This window comes from Ovis aries, chromosome 17, assembly GCF_016772045.2.
Source record: "Ovis aries strain OAR_USU_Benz2616 breed Rambouillet chromosome 17, ARS-UI_Ramb_v3.0, whole genome shotgun sequence".
Taxonomy (NCBI): Eukaryota; Metazoa; Chordata; class Mammalia; order Artiodactyla; family Bovidae; genus Ovis; species Ovis aries.
This window is the reverse complement of record NC_056070.1, coordinates 57150415-57166452: the sequence shown is the minus strand read 5'-3', so window position 1 is coordinate 57166452 and position 16038 is coordinate 57150415. Positions and strand designations below refer to the sequence as shown.

General features: G+C 44.3%; 1 protein-coding gene across 1 annotated transcript in view; it reads right to left on the bottom strand.

Moving 5' to 3' along the window:
- Positions 1 to 16038, bottom strand: part of VSIG10 (V-set and immunoglobulin domain containing 10) — a 40261-nt gene that overhangs the window by 9076 nt on the left and 15147 nt on the right. Inside the window, exons 3-4 of the mRNA XM_027956536.2 lie at positions 8646 to 8948; positions 6476 to 6736 (exon numbers count right to left, since the gene is read on the bottom strand). Of these exons, the coding sequence (XP_027812337.2) occupies positions 6476 to 6736; positions 8646 to 8948 (564 nt within the window). The remainder of the gene's footprint in view (positions 1 to 6475; positions 6737 to 8645; positions 8949 to 16038) is intronic.

The window sequence follows — 16038 nt, the reverse complement described above, 5'->3', positions numbered from 1 at the left end:
ATTAACCCAGCTAGTTCTCAACAATAATCTTGTTATTCCCATTTTGCAGATGGGGAAACTGAGGAACAAAAAAAGTCAAGTAACTTAAAGTCACACAACTAAGGAAGTGAGCAACTAGATTTTAGGGGTACCAGCTGTCCTGGGTTGCCCAAGATTGAGGGGATTCCCAACACCTGGGGGCTTTCAATGCTTGTGAAATCCTAGGCAAACCAGGATGAACTCGTCTGTGTAAGAATGGAACCCAAGAAGTCAGGCTTTTGTGGTCCACATCTCCTTACTTCCTATGTTCTAGGCTTCTGTGTGTAAAAACCACACTGATCAGATAAAATACGGGCACACACCCTGACAAGGGTGTTCCAGGGGACAGAAGGGCACCTGAACTAGTTTCCTGTTGTTGCTGTAACAAATTGCACAAACTTAACAGCTTAAAACAATACAAATTCATCCTTTTATAGTTTTATAGTTCTAGAGGCCAGGCATCTGAACTAATTCACAGAACTAAAGTCAAGGTGTTGGCAAAGCTGGTTCCTTCAGGAGGCTCAAGGAGAGAATCCATTTCCTTTTTTCTCAGCTTCTAGAAAGAAGCTACCTGCATTGTTCGGCTCATGGCCCCTTCCTTGAATTACTCCTGCTTGCATCTGTCATAACAAATCACTACCGCACTGACCCTCCTGCCTCCCTCTTATGAGGACCCTTGGGATCACACTGGGCCCAACCAGAGAATCCTGGACAATCTCCCCTTCTCAATATCCTTGATCATGGATGCAAAGTCCCTTTACCATGTAAGGAAACAAATTTACAGGCTCTGGGGATTAGGATGTGGATATCCTTGGGAGGCCATTCTTCTACCATAGGTCTGTCCTAGAAAACTCAGACTGTGCATCCCTGTGGCCTTGGGGTCTGATTTAACGGGAAGACGGGGAGCCATGAGATCTACTATGAGGATCAGTCTGTATCCTTCACACAGGAAGCCTTTCCCCCTAATGCATATCCTCTTGGGAAGGGTAGTGAATTCATCTTGGGAGGATTTATTAAATCCATATTTTCAGCAGCTGAGGGATACAGAGCAGCATGCTGGGTTCCTGCCCAGGAGAGTGAAACTACACGCTTCCCCTTGGCAGTTGTTCCAAGAGAGAAATCTAGGGTTTCACTGCTGGCATCAAGAGAAGAAGGAAGGGGGAAGGGGGAAGGGGCTGAGGGTGGAACAACCTCTCTCTAGTTCAGGTCAACAGAGGAGAATCGCCCAAACCTGGTTTTGCTGAGAAAAATCACCTGCGAACACCCCTTCTTGAATCAACTATCAGATTCCCCCCATGTTGTTGCTAAATTACTCCTTCCCTGCTTGTGGTTAACCAGAATTTCCTTTGGGGTCACAAAGCCAGCAGCAGTGACAAGCCTCATCGGTACGTTTGTATTTCAGGGTCCCAAACCAAAGTTTGAGAAATGGCCCTTCTTCTTTTACTAAAGGCAAAACAAACAGTCCCCCAGTGCACCTCCCCTGCAACCCAAATGTACGTACTTTAGCCAAACGCAGCATTCACCCCTCAAAAAGCTATGTCACCAGCCAGCTCGGGTGGCATTTATAAATTCAGAGTTTTGCTTAAGACGATGCTGCGTGCAAGGGTGGGGCAAGGTGGGGTTGGTGCTGCAGAGCCTCACAGATCTGCAGGAGATGGACAGCATGCTAGGGTCCTCACACACGGGGCTCCATAACACTGCAGCTTGTCATGAGTTGAGTTGGTTTCTTCAGTTTTAGGGGGCCTACATGCCATATAATATGGTAAAGGACAGGGAAGCCTAGAGTGCTGCAGTCAATGGGGTCTCAAAGAGTCTGACATGACTGAGTGACTGAACTGAACAGAACATGCCATATAAAGAAGGATCTGGGGAGTTCTCTCGTAGTTTAGCGCTTAGGAGTCAGTGCTTTCACTGCTGTGGCCCAGGTTCAGTCCCTAGTTGGAGAAGATACTGCAAGCCATGCAACACAGCCGCAAAAAAAAAAAAAGAAAAGAAAAGAAAAGGAAGAGAAAAATAGAGAGAGATCTGGGCAGCAGGAATCCCTGAAAGCATTGCTTTTCATCAGCTTGGGGGCTATGCTGCCCTGCATCCCTGGGTGGATGTTAGTATTGCCCTTCAGTGATGCACTAGTCCTTCTGTGTGGAATAATCCAGAGCCCCTCAACCCCGAAGGCATTGCTACTCAAGGTGTGGTCCTCAGACCAGCAGGATCAGCACTTCCTGGGAGCCAATTAGAAATGCAGTCTTGGATCCACCCAGACCCAGAGAGTCAGAATCTGCACTTTAACCAGCCCCTCAGGTGACCAGCATGCACATCCAGGGTCGAGTGCCCATGAGGGAGGTGGGTTGAACTGGATGGCATCAGAGTTGAGAAGGGTCCTGGCTTTATACCTATTTCCCGTGCTCATGGAATTGGGAAAACTTCCGGTCAGCTCCCTTTTCCAGACACATTTCTTAGCCCTGAGCACATATTTAGATTCAGATTACAGGTCAAGTCTCAGGGCCACAGGAATAATGACTTAGGCAAGATCTGCAAATAAAACGAGAGGGTGAAGGCAAAATAACAAAACTCGCCAGCTGCCTCTGCCAATTTCAACCTCTCTCAGCATCAGTCCATCATTCATTCACTTCCTGGGACAGTCCACAACACACTTTGGGCATCTCCCCGTTATGTACCACCCTGAGTGTGTCTACTGCTTTCTAGCTGCATGAGTCTGAGCAAGTGTTTCACCTTCTGTAAAATGGAGCGTCCTCCCAAAATTTGTGTTCATCTACAAGCCCAGAATGTGGTCTTACTCAGAAATGGAGTCTTTGCAGAGGTAACTAGTTAAGGATCTCAAGATGAAATTATCCCAGATTGAGGGTGACCCAAAATCCAAGGACTGGTATCTTATAAGAAGAGGAGAGGGACTTCCCTGGTGCTCCAGTTGTTAAAGACTCCATGCTTTCACTGCAGGGGGTGCAGGTTAGATCCCTGGTAAGGCAACTAAAATCACACGTGCTACGTAGCAAAAAAGCAAAATGAAGAGGGGAAGGCATAGGGAGACATACCCACAGAGAGGAAGGCCACATGAAGACAGACGCAGGCACCAGAGTGATGGAGCCGCAGCAACACATAGAGCCATCAGGAAGTGGAAGAGGCCATGAAGGATTCTGCCACAAAGGCTTTGATGGGAGCATGGCCCTGCCAACACCTTGATTTCAAACTTCTAGCTTCCAAAACTGAGAGAGGATAAACAGCTGTTGTTTTAAGCCACCACCAAGTTTGTGGTACCGCAACTCTGGGAAACTGATTCTGGGAGATAATACTGCAAGGGCTCAGCGCACCAGCTGATTGAGGACTGAACAAGACGCTGTGTGCAAAATACTCGGCACCTGCACAGGGTCTGCACGCAATAAAACATTACTGTCTCTATTGCAGTTGACCCTAGAACAACATGGGGGTTGGGGGGGGGCCATCTGTGTGGAATCTAAAATCTATGCCCTGCTATCTCTGCCTCAAACACAAAGAAAATGACTCACCCAAGGACAGGAAGCTGAAACAGTTTTGGATAGCATCAGGACTCAAACCCTAGTTCTTTTCATTCCACATCTTATGCTTTCTAATCAGACACAAACTTTCCCCACACTGAGTTAAAGATCTATAAAATGAAAATATAAGTACTATATTTATTGGGGAAAAAATCCACATGTAAGTGGAACCTCGCAGTTCAAACCTGCCTGTGCTGTTCAAGATCGGCTGTATTATGATATTGCCATTTTCTGGTTTAAGTTTGCCAGACTTCTCTCTCCAAGTTTAAGCGTTTTAAAGGGAAGGACTCTGTATTCTTCCACAGCACCTGGCACCATACATGCATCATGTCTGCCTTCAGTCTTGTCTGACTCTTTGCAACACTATATATAGCCTGTCAGGCTCCTTTGTCCATAGGATTCTCCATGCAATAATACTGGAGTGGGTTGCCATGCCCTCTTCCAGGGGATCTTCCTGAACCAAGGATCGAACCCGCATCTCTTATGTCTCCTGCACTGGCAGGCTGGTTCTTTATCACTAGCCACCTGGGAAGCCCACTTGGCACCATGCTGAGTACCTAAATCCCACACGAAGAAAAGATTTGCCAGATCAAGTCTGGAAAGAGGTCACCTGGGTAAAAGCAAGGGCCCTGGCGTCAGACCAGCCTGGCTAAGTGCTGCTCCATCACTTAAGAGGTGGCTGATCCTGGGTAAGTTAGTCTACACATGTTATCATCTACAAGTTACGAGTCATCCTAATTTGCAGGCTACTATGAGGCTTACAGATAATAAGTTAACAAGTAAGAGACAAAGACCTTTTCAGCACAGAAACCTAAAACAGGACTGACAGAGGCAACCCTTTCAAAATCAGAAATTGCTCATCACTAGCAGAAATGTCACAAATATGGTTTAGGAACAAGATATGCCAGAATAATATCTATAATGTGCATGACAGTTCTATGAAATTAAGTGACTCTTGTGACATAATAAGAAACGATGAAGAAGCCAATAAAAAGAATGGACAAGATATGAACAGATAACTCACAGATAATATATAGGAAGCCAGTAAGTGAATAAAAATTATCAACCCCACCAGTGATCAAAGAAACTCAGATTAAAACAATTAGCCATGTCCCAACCAGCAAACAGGAAAAGTTTTTAAAAATTAATAAGACTCAATGTTGGTGGAGATACTGGGAAATATCCTCGCATGGTCTTTCTAGAGAGAGTGACTGCCAGTAGGTACAGGGTTTCTTTTGGGGTGATGGAAATGTTCTGGATTAGAATGGTGATGGTAGTACAACACTGTGAATGTACTAAAAAAAAAAAAAACCCACTGAATTATACACTTTAAAATAGTGAATTTTAGGGAATTCCCCAGTGGTCCAGTAGTTAGGACTCCATCCTTTCACTGCTGAGGGTACAGGTTCATCCTGATTGGGGAACTAAGATCCCACAAGCTGCATGGTGCAGACCTCCCCCCACCCAAAAAAACTAGTGAAATTTACATTATGTGACTTATATCTCATTTCTTAAAAATTCCCCCCAAACAGTTCAGTCAGATTTGGTCCATGGGGCACAGATTGCCAACCCCTGTCCTTGGGCAGAAAGTGAGTCCTGGTCCCTTATGTTGCCCAAGGCCAGGTGCAATGCCTGACACAGAGGGGACACCCGGGGACAGTGTGCTTAATTAGTGAAGGGTCAACCATTCAAATGCCACTCACCTAGGAGAACAAGCACTTGCTGGCACACCAGGGCTCACTTCTCAGCATGCCCACTGTCCACACTGCACCTCTGAGGATTATTATCATAAACTGTGAGGACAACCTCACCAGGGCCAACACAATCCAACATACTTTGGCCCTGGCTGACTCACTGTATTTGTCTCCTGAGGCCGCTGTAACAAAGGACCACAAACTGGGCGGCTTAAAACAACAGAAATTTTTTCTCACAGTTCAGAAAGTCTGAAGTCCTAAATCAAGGTGTCAGCTCCTTGCCCTGTATGAATTTCTGGCCTACAGAAATCATGAGATAATGATTGTTGTTTGAAGCCATTAAGTTTAGGGATAATTTGTTCCATGAACAAATTGAACCTCTGTCATTTGTCAACAGATAAATGAACCTTGTCTATTTTGTTCACGACTCCATCTCCAGGACTTAGAAACTTGTGCCTGGCATGTAGTATGTGCTCAATTAGTATTTTCAAGAGAAAACCAGCTTGGACTAGAACCAAGAAGTTTCATTATGCATCTTTAAAGTTTGAAAGAAAGGAAGCAAAGCATAAGGAAGGGCATAGGGAAGGAATGGAGTGAGAGTTTGGAGTTAGCAGATCCAAACCAGTATATATAGAATGGATAAACAACAAGGTCCTACTGTATGGCACAGGGAACTATATTCAAGATCCTGTGATAGGGACTTCCCTGGTGGTCCAGTGGCTAAGACTCCACACTCCCAATGCAGGGGACCTAGGGTCGATCTCTGGTCAAGAACTAGATCCCACATGCCCACATTGAAGATTAACGATTCTGTGTGGCACAGCTAAGACCTGGCACAGTCAAATAAATAAATATTCTGTGATAAACTACATTGGAAAAGAATATTAAAAAGAATATGTATATATGTATATATATATATGTATGTGTGTGTATAACTGAATCACTCTGCTACCCAGGAAAAATAACACAATATTATAAGTCAACTATACTTCAATTTTTTAAAAATTAATTTTAATCAATAAATTAATTTAAATTAATGATTGATTTTGTTAATAAATAATAATTAACAATACTTTGATTTTTTAAAAAAAGAAAATGGGAGGAAGATATGAAAGGAATTCAGTTCACTCCAACACCCTGGGATCTCTTTCCCAGAACTTCTTTCAGAGGGTTGTCCCAGAAGACAGGAAGGTGAGTGGACCCCAACCCCAGGACAAGGCAAGGCAGACTCACTGATCTGTACCACACAGCTGGCTCCCAACTCCGGCCCCACTATGTGGCTCCCGACACACTTGAACTTCTTGCCATCTGACAGCTGGGACTGGCTCAGCATCTCCACCCCCAGCTTTGATGTTCCCACGACCACACCTCCTGGCTCTTCTGTCCATAAGAAGTCTGGGTCTGGATATCCCCCAGCCCAGCGACAGCTGAGCTGCAGTGAGAACAATCCTGGCGACACCTCTGCCCAGCACTGGGGGGCTGACGGAGGGGGAGCTGCAAAATACCAGAGAACATGGCCTTAATCACAAGCTAAAATGAGCCACTGGGCTGACTCTAAGGATTATAGAACCAGGGTATCAAAGAAACAGCAACTCCAGTTAGTGTACCTTGAAATAAATCCTAGCACAAATCAGTGCCTGGCAAAAGTCGGGTTTCCCTTGCTGGGTGTTAAGTCTCTGAAGAGATTTGCATTTCTCACTAGCCACATGTGGCTATTTGATTTAAATTAATTACAAATTTAGCTCCTCCATCATACTACCCACATTTCCTAGTAATCACACGTAGGAGGTGGCCACTGAAGTAGACCACACACAAGAGAATATCTCCATCATCACAGAAAGTTCTACTGGACACTGCTGATCCCTGGAGGGCATAACAGGAAGAGAGAGACTTATTCATCTCCAATCCTCAACACACAGTTTTTTTTGCTATGTGCAAATACAATTTAAAAATATATATCTATAAAAATTTAACAAATTACAAACTTGTAATGTAACCCATGTAGTCATAATTATACATAAAATAGTTACGTATTATGTATATATCATATATTTATATATTTTATATAAAAGTATTTTCTATAATATGCAAATATTTTAAATACTTTATATATTTTATATAATATACATAAATAGAAATCTGGGTCTCATATGGGTGGATATGTGGCATCTACAAGAAAAATTATTGAAAATACATCAAAACGGTGGTGAGAGTACAAGTGATTATTTTCTTCTTTCTACTCATCTGTGTTTCCTGCAACAAGGAAATGACTTTATATAACTTTATACACAATAAATGTCATTTATGATAGCGAGCATTGAGACTTACAAAGGCTCTGAATAATGTATAAAGTAAGCGTGTCATTACGCTGTCTACTAATTTGTTGTTCTCATGCTCCCTTTCATTAGCATGGATGATGAGTGCGCCCTGCATTTCTACAGTGGTTTTCCTCCACTGAATGTGTGCATGAGTATATTTGGTTGTTTCTTCACCTGCAAAATAAAGCTTCATGAACTACGTGTTCTTAGCGCTAGAGGGCCTGAGTGAATGGATAACGTGAGTAAGGACAGATGAATGGATAAACAAATTGTAGTAGATCCATAAAACAGATACTCTTCAGCCATAGGTGAAAACAAGTACTGACACAAGCTGCAGCAGGGATGAACCGTGAAAACATGATGCTAAGTGAAAGCAGGCAGTCCCAGGGATTCCCCTGGTAGCCCAGTGTTTAAGACTCTGCGCTCCCAGTGCAGGGGGTGAAGGTTCCCTCCCTGTTTGGGGAATTAATGATCCCATATGCCATGCATTGCAGCGCCCCCCCTAAAAATATTAACCTCCATTTAAAAAAAAAAAAAAAAAGAAGCCAGTCCCCAAAGGTCACATAGTGTATGATTCCATTTATATGAAATGTCCCAAATAGGCAAGTTCATAGATATAGAATGTAGGTTAGTGGTTGCCAAGGTCTGGGAAAAGAAGGTTTGGGAGTGACTGCTTAATGGGTACAGGGTCTCCAATTTGGGGTGGTGAAAATGTTTTGGAAATAAACATGATGGTTGCACAACACTCTGAACAGACTCAATGCCACTGAATTGTACATCTTAAAATGGTTAATGTTACATTATATAGTTTCACCTCAAAAAAAAAAAAAACTTTAAACCTGGCATAAATTCCCTTCTGTGGCTCACAGGGACTCTCCCGTACCCCTAGTTAGCAGCGAGCTTTCAGAAAAGGCAACATTCTCTCTGACATGCAGTTCGGGTGTGTCCGTGTGTGTCAAGGGAACCACAGAAGCAGGTTAGGACCCGTGTATCAGGGAATTCTTTGCGCACAAAGGGAGGCAAAAACACACAGGTCACAAAGGGTCAAGGTGGAGGAGAGGAGGAGGGGAGCATTTCTTACGCACAGTAGACCAGGAGCTCGGTGGTCGCCTTTCGATGTCTCCCGCTGAGCACGTTTTTGGCCAAACAGGTGTAGTTCCCTTGCAAGTTCTGTGACATCAGTAACAGCGTGAAGCAGCTGGCTGTCAGGTTGTTCCCGAAGAGTTCAGTGGTGGAATCTGGGGCCTGGAACCACCACTCAACCATGGGCGGAGGCTGGGATCTGCTGCTGCAGCTGAAGTCCACCTGGGAGCCCTTGGCTGCATAGAGGGTGCCGTTGGGGAGCCTGCCAGTGCTGGAGATGTTGACCTCAACCTGAGAGGGGCCGTCTGAAGACAACAGGGCAGTGGGGAAGGCAGAAGAGTTAACTGGAGCCCTTCACCAGCATTAAGGGACACAGAAACGATCAAGCAGCAGCCAGTGAAGATGACAACACTACTTACTATGTGACAAAGGCTTGCTGAGTGCCCTCAGGCATGCTCTCATTTGTTGCTATTGTTAAGTCGTTAAGTCATGTCCAGCTCTTTGCAACTCCACAGACTGTAGCCCGCCAGGCTCCTCTGGCCATGGGATTTCCCAGGCAAGAATACTGAAGCAGGTTGCCATTTCCTTCTCCAGGGGATCTTTCTGAAGCAGGGATTGAATGTGCATCTCCCTTATTGCAGGGGGATTATTTATCAGTGAGCCACCTGGGAAGCCCATGATATCACTTATTATGTGACAAATGCTGTGCCAAGTGCATGCTCTCATTTACTCCTGAGCAATGACATGAGCTTTACTGAAGGGATCAATCCTTATACAATAGGGAAAATGCAAACTGATCCTTTTCAAAAACACTGATGAGTGGAAAGGGTATCTGTGCATTAAAGAGTTAACATAGCAGGACTTCCCTGGCAGTCCAGTGGTTAGGACTCTGTGCTCTTACTGCCTGGTCAGGGAACCACAAAACAAACAAAAGGAGAGTTAAGGTAACAGACCTGGGTACACTTTCCTTAGAAAAGCCTGTCTGTAAGGTTGGCCTTGGCTGGTGACTAAGACCTTGGATTTCAGGGGGGTTCCCACCATTCCCAGAACTGGTAAGAGTGGGGTTCACTGGGTTTATGCTAAGCACCTGCTTTCCTTCTGAGAGTCTAGAGTTTTGGAATGTGCTGGGCAGAGGATGCCTACATGACCAGCCTCAGTAAAAACCTAGGGCACTGTGTCCCTGATGAGTGTCCCTGGGAGACAATATTTCAGACATGTGGTCACAACTTGTCGCTGGAGGAATTAAGCATGACCCATGTGACTGCACTGGGAAAGGACTCTTGGAAGTGTGCTCCTGGCTGTTCTGCGAATTCTCCTAGGGAATCAGTGAGCCTGGGAGTGGTCTTGGGGACCCCCACACAATGTCACACTGAAAGAGAAGGAACACTGGTTCTAGCCCCGATCTTGAACTCCACTTATTAGCTGTGTGACTTTTGGCAAAATATTAAACCTCTCTTAAGCCTCTGTTTTCTCATCTGAAAAATGGGGGGATGCTAGAACCCATCTTATGCGGTTGTCATGACAACTAAATGAATTACCATTATACAGTATTCAAAACAGTGCCAGAAATGTCCTCTCACCATTTTTATCCAATGCACCTAAAATGCCACATCCTCTTTGATGAAGAGATCCATCACCTATTTATGCTAAAGTCCTGTAGAGTGTTACCACTGCCAGAGACTTCCTCTTAAGAAGAGTTCAGAAAGGGCAATGCTTGGCCAAATGAATAAATCTATGACTGTAGAATTTTGAACAAAAATATTCCAGAAAGGACTTCCCTGTTGGTCCAGTGATTAAGAATCTGCCTTCTAATGCAGGCGACACGTGTTCGATCCCTGGTCCAGGAAGATTCCACATGTTGTGAAGCAAGTAAGCCCATGTGCCACAACTACTGAGCCCTCAAGCTGCACCTGCTGAAGCCTGCATGCCTAGAGCCTGTGCTCCACAAGAGAAGCCACCGCAATGAGAGGCTCAAGCACAGTGAAGAGTAATCCCTGCTCACCGCAACTAGAGAAAGCCTGAGCGCAGCAATGAAGACCCAGCACAGCCAAAAAAATTAATAATTTTTTTAATGCCAGGAGGATACATTATTAGAGGGAGGAAACAGCCTTCCCAGAGCCCCTTAAAGTACAGAAGCTACTTCACCTATTTGGGGGCCACTGTGTAACTATAGAATTGTTTCTGAGAAAACTATTCTTGACAATATCCATTTCTAGTTGGAGCTGGCTTCTAATAGTTGCAATGATTTGCTGGAATCATGTCACTTCCCACAGAGGAAAAGTTATACTGTGGTTTGGGAGGTGCTCAAAATCTCCCACTGAATGTTGGCAACTAGCTGGGTAAGTATGTGGACCGGCAGGTCCTAGGGAGTGCCCATAGTTGGTGCGCACCCGGTGCAGCACAGGGTATCTCTGTGGTATTAGTAGCCACGTCTGGACCAGCAGAAGTATTGTGGTAGACTGGGCAGCCTGGGTCTACCAAACTGTGGTCTGGAGGGTCACAAAAGCCTGTCATGAACAGTGCAGACTCCCAGAAACTGACTGGGAAGGGCTTTTGACCAGCACAATCCTCAGGAAAAAAAAAAAAAATAGTGTTGGATACAAGGAATGGATGAGAATGAAGCAGATGAAAGGGTTAAAAAAAATTAAATGAGGGAAACTGAAGGGTTTTCTGAATTGAGTGTTCAAAAGTTACAGTTCATCTATAAACCCTTGGGTTGAGTCTGCTTTTTTTTTTAAATTTTTTTTTTTAATAGTTCTAGAATGTAGGACTCCTCATTCCCAACCTAGGGCTTAGGAGTCAATTTATCCTCAGTTTTATTTGCTTATTTATTTTTTGGCCACACCACTTGGTTTGTGGGATCTTAGTTCCTTGACCAGAGATCAAACCTGTGCCCTCTGCATTGGAAGCATAGAGCCTTAATCACTGGGCCTCAAGGGAAGCCCTGAGTCTGCTTTCTTAATTAAAGCTGATGCCACCCATATAAGATGAACTTAATAAATGTGTGTGTTCTAAATGCTCCACCAAAAAAAGCTGATGCCATCTTCTTAAACCCTTGGGGTTCTTCCCCTACTCTGACTGTGAAGAAGGCGGCACCCATTTCCATCCCTCCTACCTTTCTCTCCACCCTGCTGCTATTCCTAAACAGAAACCACCAGCCACTTCTGCTTGCAAGATGATGGTGGCAATCACTCCAAGAGACAGATGGGGAGGAAACAAAAATAAAACAGCAAACAAACAAATAAAATACAGAGTGGTCACAAAGGTTTAGCATCTTACAGAGGCCGTGGTCATGTCAAGTTCTGACTTGTGGATGAACACCTTAGCCTAATTGTTATGGGCATGGACTCTGGACCCAGACACACCTCGGTGTAAATCTTACAGCCACTTCTAGACAGACAACCTCGAGCAAGTGTCCTTCCCTTCTCTTAGTCTCCTGTCCTTCCTGTGAAATGAAGAGAAAAGGAGTAGCTTCTGCCACCAGGTTACCAAAGGCTCCAATGAGATGAAAGAAGAATTCTTACCCTGGTATTTTGACATGTGGTTAACATTCTATGGGCTTTTCCTGTGGCTCAGCTGGTTAAGAATCTGTCTGCAATGCAGGAGACATGGGTTCGATCCCTGGGTTGGGAAGATCCCCTGGAGAAGGGAAAGGCTACTCACTCCAGCATTCTGGCCTGGAGAATTCCATGGACTGTATAGTCCATGGGGTCGCAAAGAGTTGGACACAACTGAGCAACTTTCACTTCACTAATATTCTATACATGTTAGCTAACATTGTTATCAATAGTACACCTGTAGACTGATTCTAGAACAGGCATCAGCAAATGATAGTCCACTGTCTCTTTTTGTACACCCCACAAACTAAGACAGTATTTACAGATGAACTTTCAAAATCGATTTGAGAGAAAACACTAACTTTGAACCTCAACTAAGTGAAATGTTATCTCCCCAACAAAGAATTCCATTCTTCTAATTAATAGGCCTTCTACCAAAGAGTACTCAATTCTCTGGTAGTCCACTGGTCAGAACTATGCTTTCACTGCTGAGGGTGTGGGTTCAACCCCTGATTGGGGAACTAAGATCCTACAAACCGTGTGGAGCAGCCAAATTAAAAAAAGAGAGAGATGAAATATAGAGGCAAATGTAACAACCCCATTGACTCCCTATCTCCCGACTGGCCACTGTTCCTGTTCAAAAGGCCAAAACCCAGAGGCTGTTATAAGCATATGTCTCTGCTTCAGATGAGCTGGGCAAGACTTGAGTTAATCAATCTTGGGCAAGGGCCATTCCATCTTCTGATGAGGCCAGCAATCATTCTTCGGTACACCCAGCACCCCCTTTCTCTAGGACCTTATGTTGTGACAGGGCACAGTGTCACTGCCACCATCACAGAACGTGTACAAATCAGATGGGCCCAATTAGTCAGAGAACATGGGGCTTTCTCAAGACTCCCTTTCCTGCAAGTCTGGCATGGCAGTCACATCCCTGGCTAGACAGAAGCACTCCTATCCTCCAAACCCCAACTGAATCATCCAAAGGGGCTCCTGAAGGTTGATAAAAACCAGCTTCCTCATTGCTCATGTGCCCACCAGCTCCAATGCTCCCTCAACACTTGCCTGGCCTGGGAAAAACAGACACAGCGAGAGGCTGGCATAGTGTACCACTCAACTCCCCAATGGCTGAGAAATGATCTCTTGAAAGAAGCACAAAGTCTACTGCAATGTGTTAAGGTCCATGCTACCCATTCTAAAGGCAGAAAGTGGAGAGGAACTAAAGAGCCTCCTGATGAGGGTGAAAGAGGAGAGTGAAAAAGTCTGCTTGAAACTCAGCGTTTAAAAAACTAAGATAGTGGCACCCGGTCCCATCACTTCATGAAAAATAGAAGGGGAAAAAGTGGAAGCAGTGACAGATTTTATTTTCTTGAGCTCCAAAATCACTACAGATGATTTTAAAGCCATGAAATTAAAAGATGCTTGCTCCCTGGAAGAAAAGCCATGACGAACCTGGTTGTTTGTTGTTGTTGTTTAGTCGCTAAGTCATGTCCAACTCCTTTTCGACCCCATGGACTGTAGTCCAACAGACTCCTCTGGCCATGGGATTTCCCAAGCAAGAATATGGAAGAGGGTTGCCATTTTCTTCACAAGGGGATCTTCCCAATCCAGGGATCAAACCCACATCTCCTGCATTGGCAGGTAAACTCTTTATCCCCTGGGAAACCACCTGGGAAGCCCATGACAAATCTAGACAGTGTATTAAAAACCAGAGACATCATTTTGCCAACAAAGGTACCTATAATCAAAGCTGTGGTTGTTCCAGTAGCCATGTATGGATGTAAGGGTTGGACCATAAAGAAGGCTGAATGCTATACTTTTGAATTGTGGTGCTGGAGAAAACTTTTGAAAGTCCCTTGGACTGCAAGGAGATCAAACCAATCATTCCTAAAGGAAATCAATCCTGAATACTCATTGGAAGGACTGATGTTGAAGCTGAAAATCTAATACTTCGGCCACCTGATGTGAAGAGCTGACTCACTGGAAAAGACTGGGATGCTGAGAAAGATTGAAGGCAAAAGGAGAAGGACATGGCAGAAGATGAGATGGTTTGATAGCATCACCGACTTAATGGACAGGAATTTGAGCAAACTCTGGGAGATAGTGGAAGACAGAGGAGCCTGGCATGCTACAGTCCATGGGGTTGCAAAGAGTCGGATACAACTTAGTGACCGAACAACAAGAGCTAGCCCCCCAGACTTTCTGCAGGTAAACACACGGCAGTTCTAACATCATGCCCACCCAGTCTGGAGGCAAAAGGGGATGGGTAAGGCAATGGAAAAAAACAGCCATGGAAATTCTGAACTGCTCTGGACTAAGGGATTTCTGTACCCTCAGAAGCAGCAGCCCCAATCCTGATGGCTAGATTCTTCAACCACATCATTAAATTAATAAGGAACAGTGCAGAGCCCTTGCTCCTGAAACAAATAACAAAATCACATCACAGCACCCATTCCAGGCAGGTTGAATCACCCCTGGCCTATAGAAAACCTTCCTCCCTTGAAGATAGAGGCACCAGATGCCCACTGATAGATAAACAGAGATCCAGGTGGTAAAGAGGGTGAAAGTTACCAGCCCTCATACAGCCAGCTTCGTGTTTCTGCAGCATTTCTGTCCATTCACACATTCAAGGTAATTTTCAGCTCTTTGTATGTTTTGGATATTGATCCCTTATCATTTGCAACTGTCTTCTCCCATTCAGTATTTGGCCTTTCCGTTTTGTTGACAGTTTCTTTCATTGTGCAAAACTTTTCAGCCTTATGTAGTCTCATTTGTTGATTTTTGCTTTTGTTCCCCCTGCCTGAGAAGACATATCCAAAAAAAATTACTGGGGAATAAAAAGAAGACAGCATTCCAAGCACTGGGACAGTCACAATTGTGTGTCTGACAAGATCAGAGTTGTAACAGAATAGACAGTGAGGTACAGAGTGATAGAAGGATCTTGGATTTGATTGATGTTGCAAGGCCACTGAATGAGCTTCCTGAACCTGAATAGGATGGGAGCAGCACCACAGAATCTGTTAAATAACAAGAAATGTAGTGGACTGACGTGGCCTTACAGTACCTCCATGACAGTGTTCCTCCCATAAGAAACCGATGCCTGGCTCCTTGTTCATCATCAGATTCTTTTTAAAATACACAGATATAAAACATTTTTTTTTTCAATCTCCTAACTTGAATCTTTTAGTGATAGAGCAGCACTCAAAAATGTACAACTAATTTTGCAGTAGCAAAATGGTATATATACCATGTACATACCATGTATGTACATATATATACATACAGATATATACTTTAAATCCTTCCGCGAGGATCCATTGGAGGGCAAGTCTGGTGCCAGCAGCCGCGGTAATTCCAGCTCCAATAGCGTATATTAAAGTTGTACATACCATGTATGTACATATATATATACAGATATATATATATATACATAATACAATGGAATACTGCTAAGTTGCTTCAGTCGTGTCCAACTCTGTGCGACCCCAGAGATGGCAGCCCACCAGGCTCCGCCGTCCCTGGGATTCTCCAAGCAAGAACACTGGAGTGGGTTGCCATTTCCTTCTCCAATGCATGAAAGTGAAAAGTGAAAGTGAAGTTACTGAGTTGTGTCCAACTCTCAGCGACCCCATGGACTGCAGCCTACCAGGCTCCTCCGTCCATGGGATTTTCCAGACAAGAGTACTGGAGTGGGGTGCCATTGCCTAATGGAATACTATCCAGCCATAAAAAAGAATGAAATCTTGCATTTGTGACAATATGAATAAACCTAGAGAGTACTATGTCAAGTGAAATAAGTCAGATTGAGAAAGACAAATACTGTATGATTTAGATATGTGGA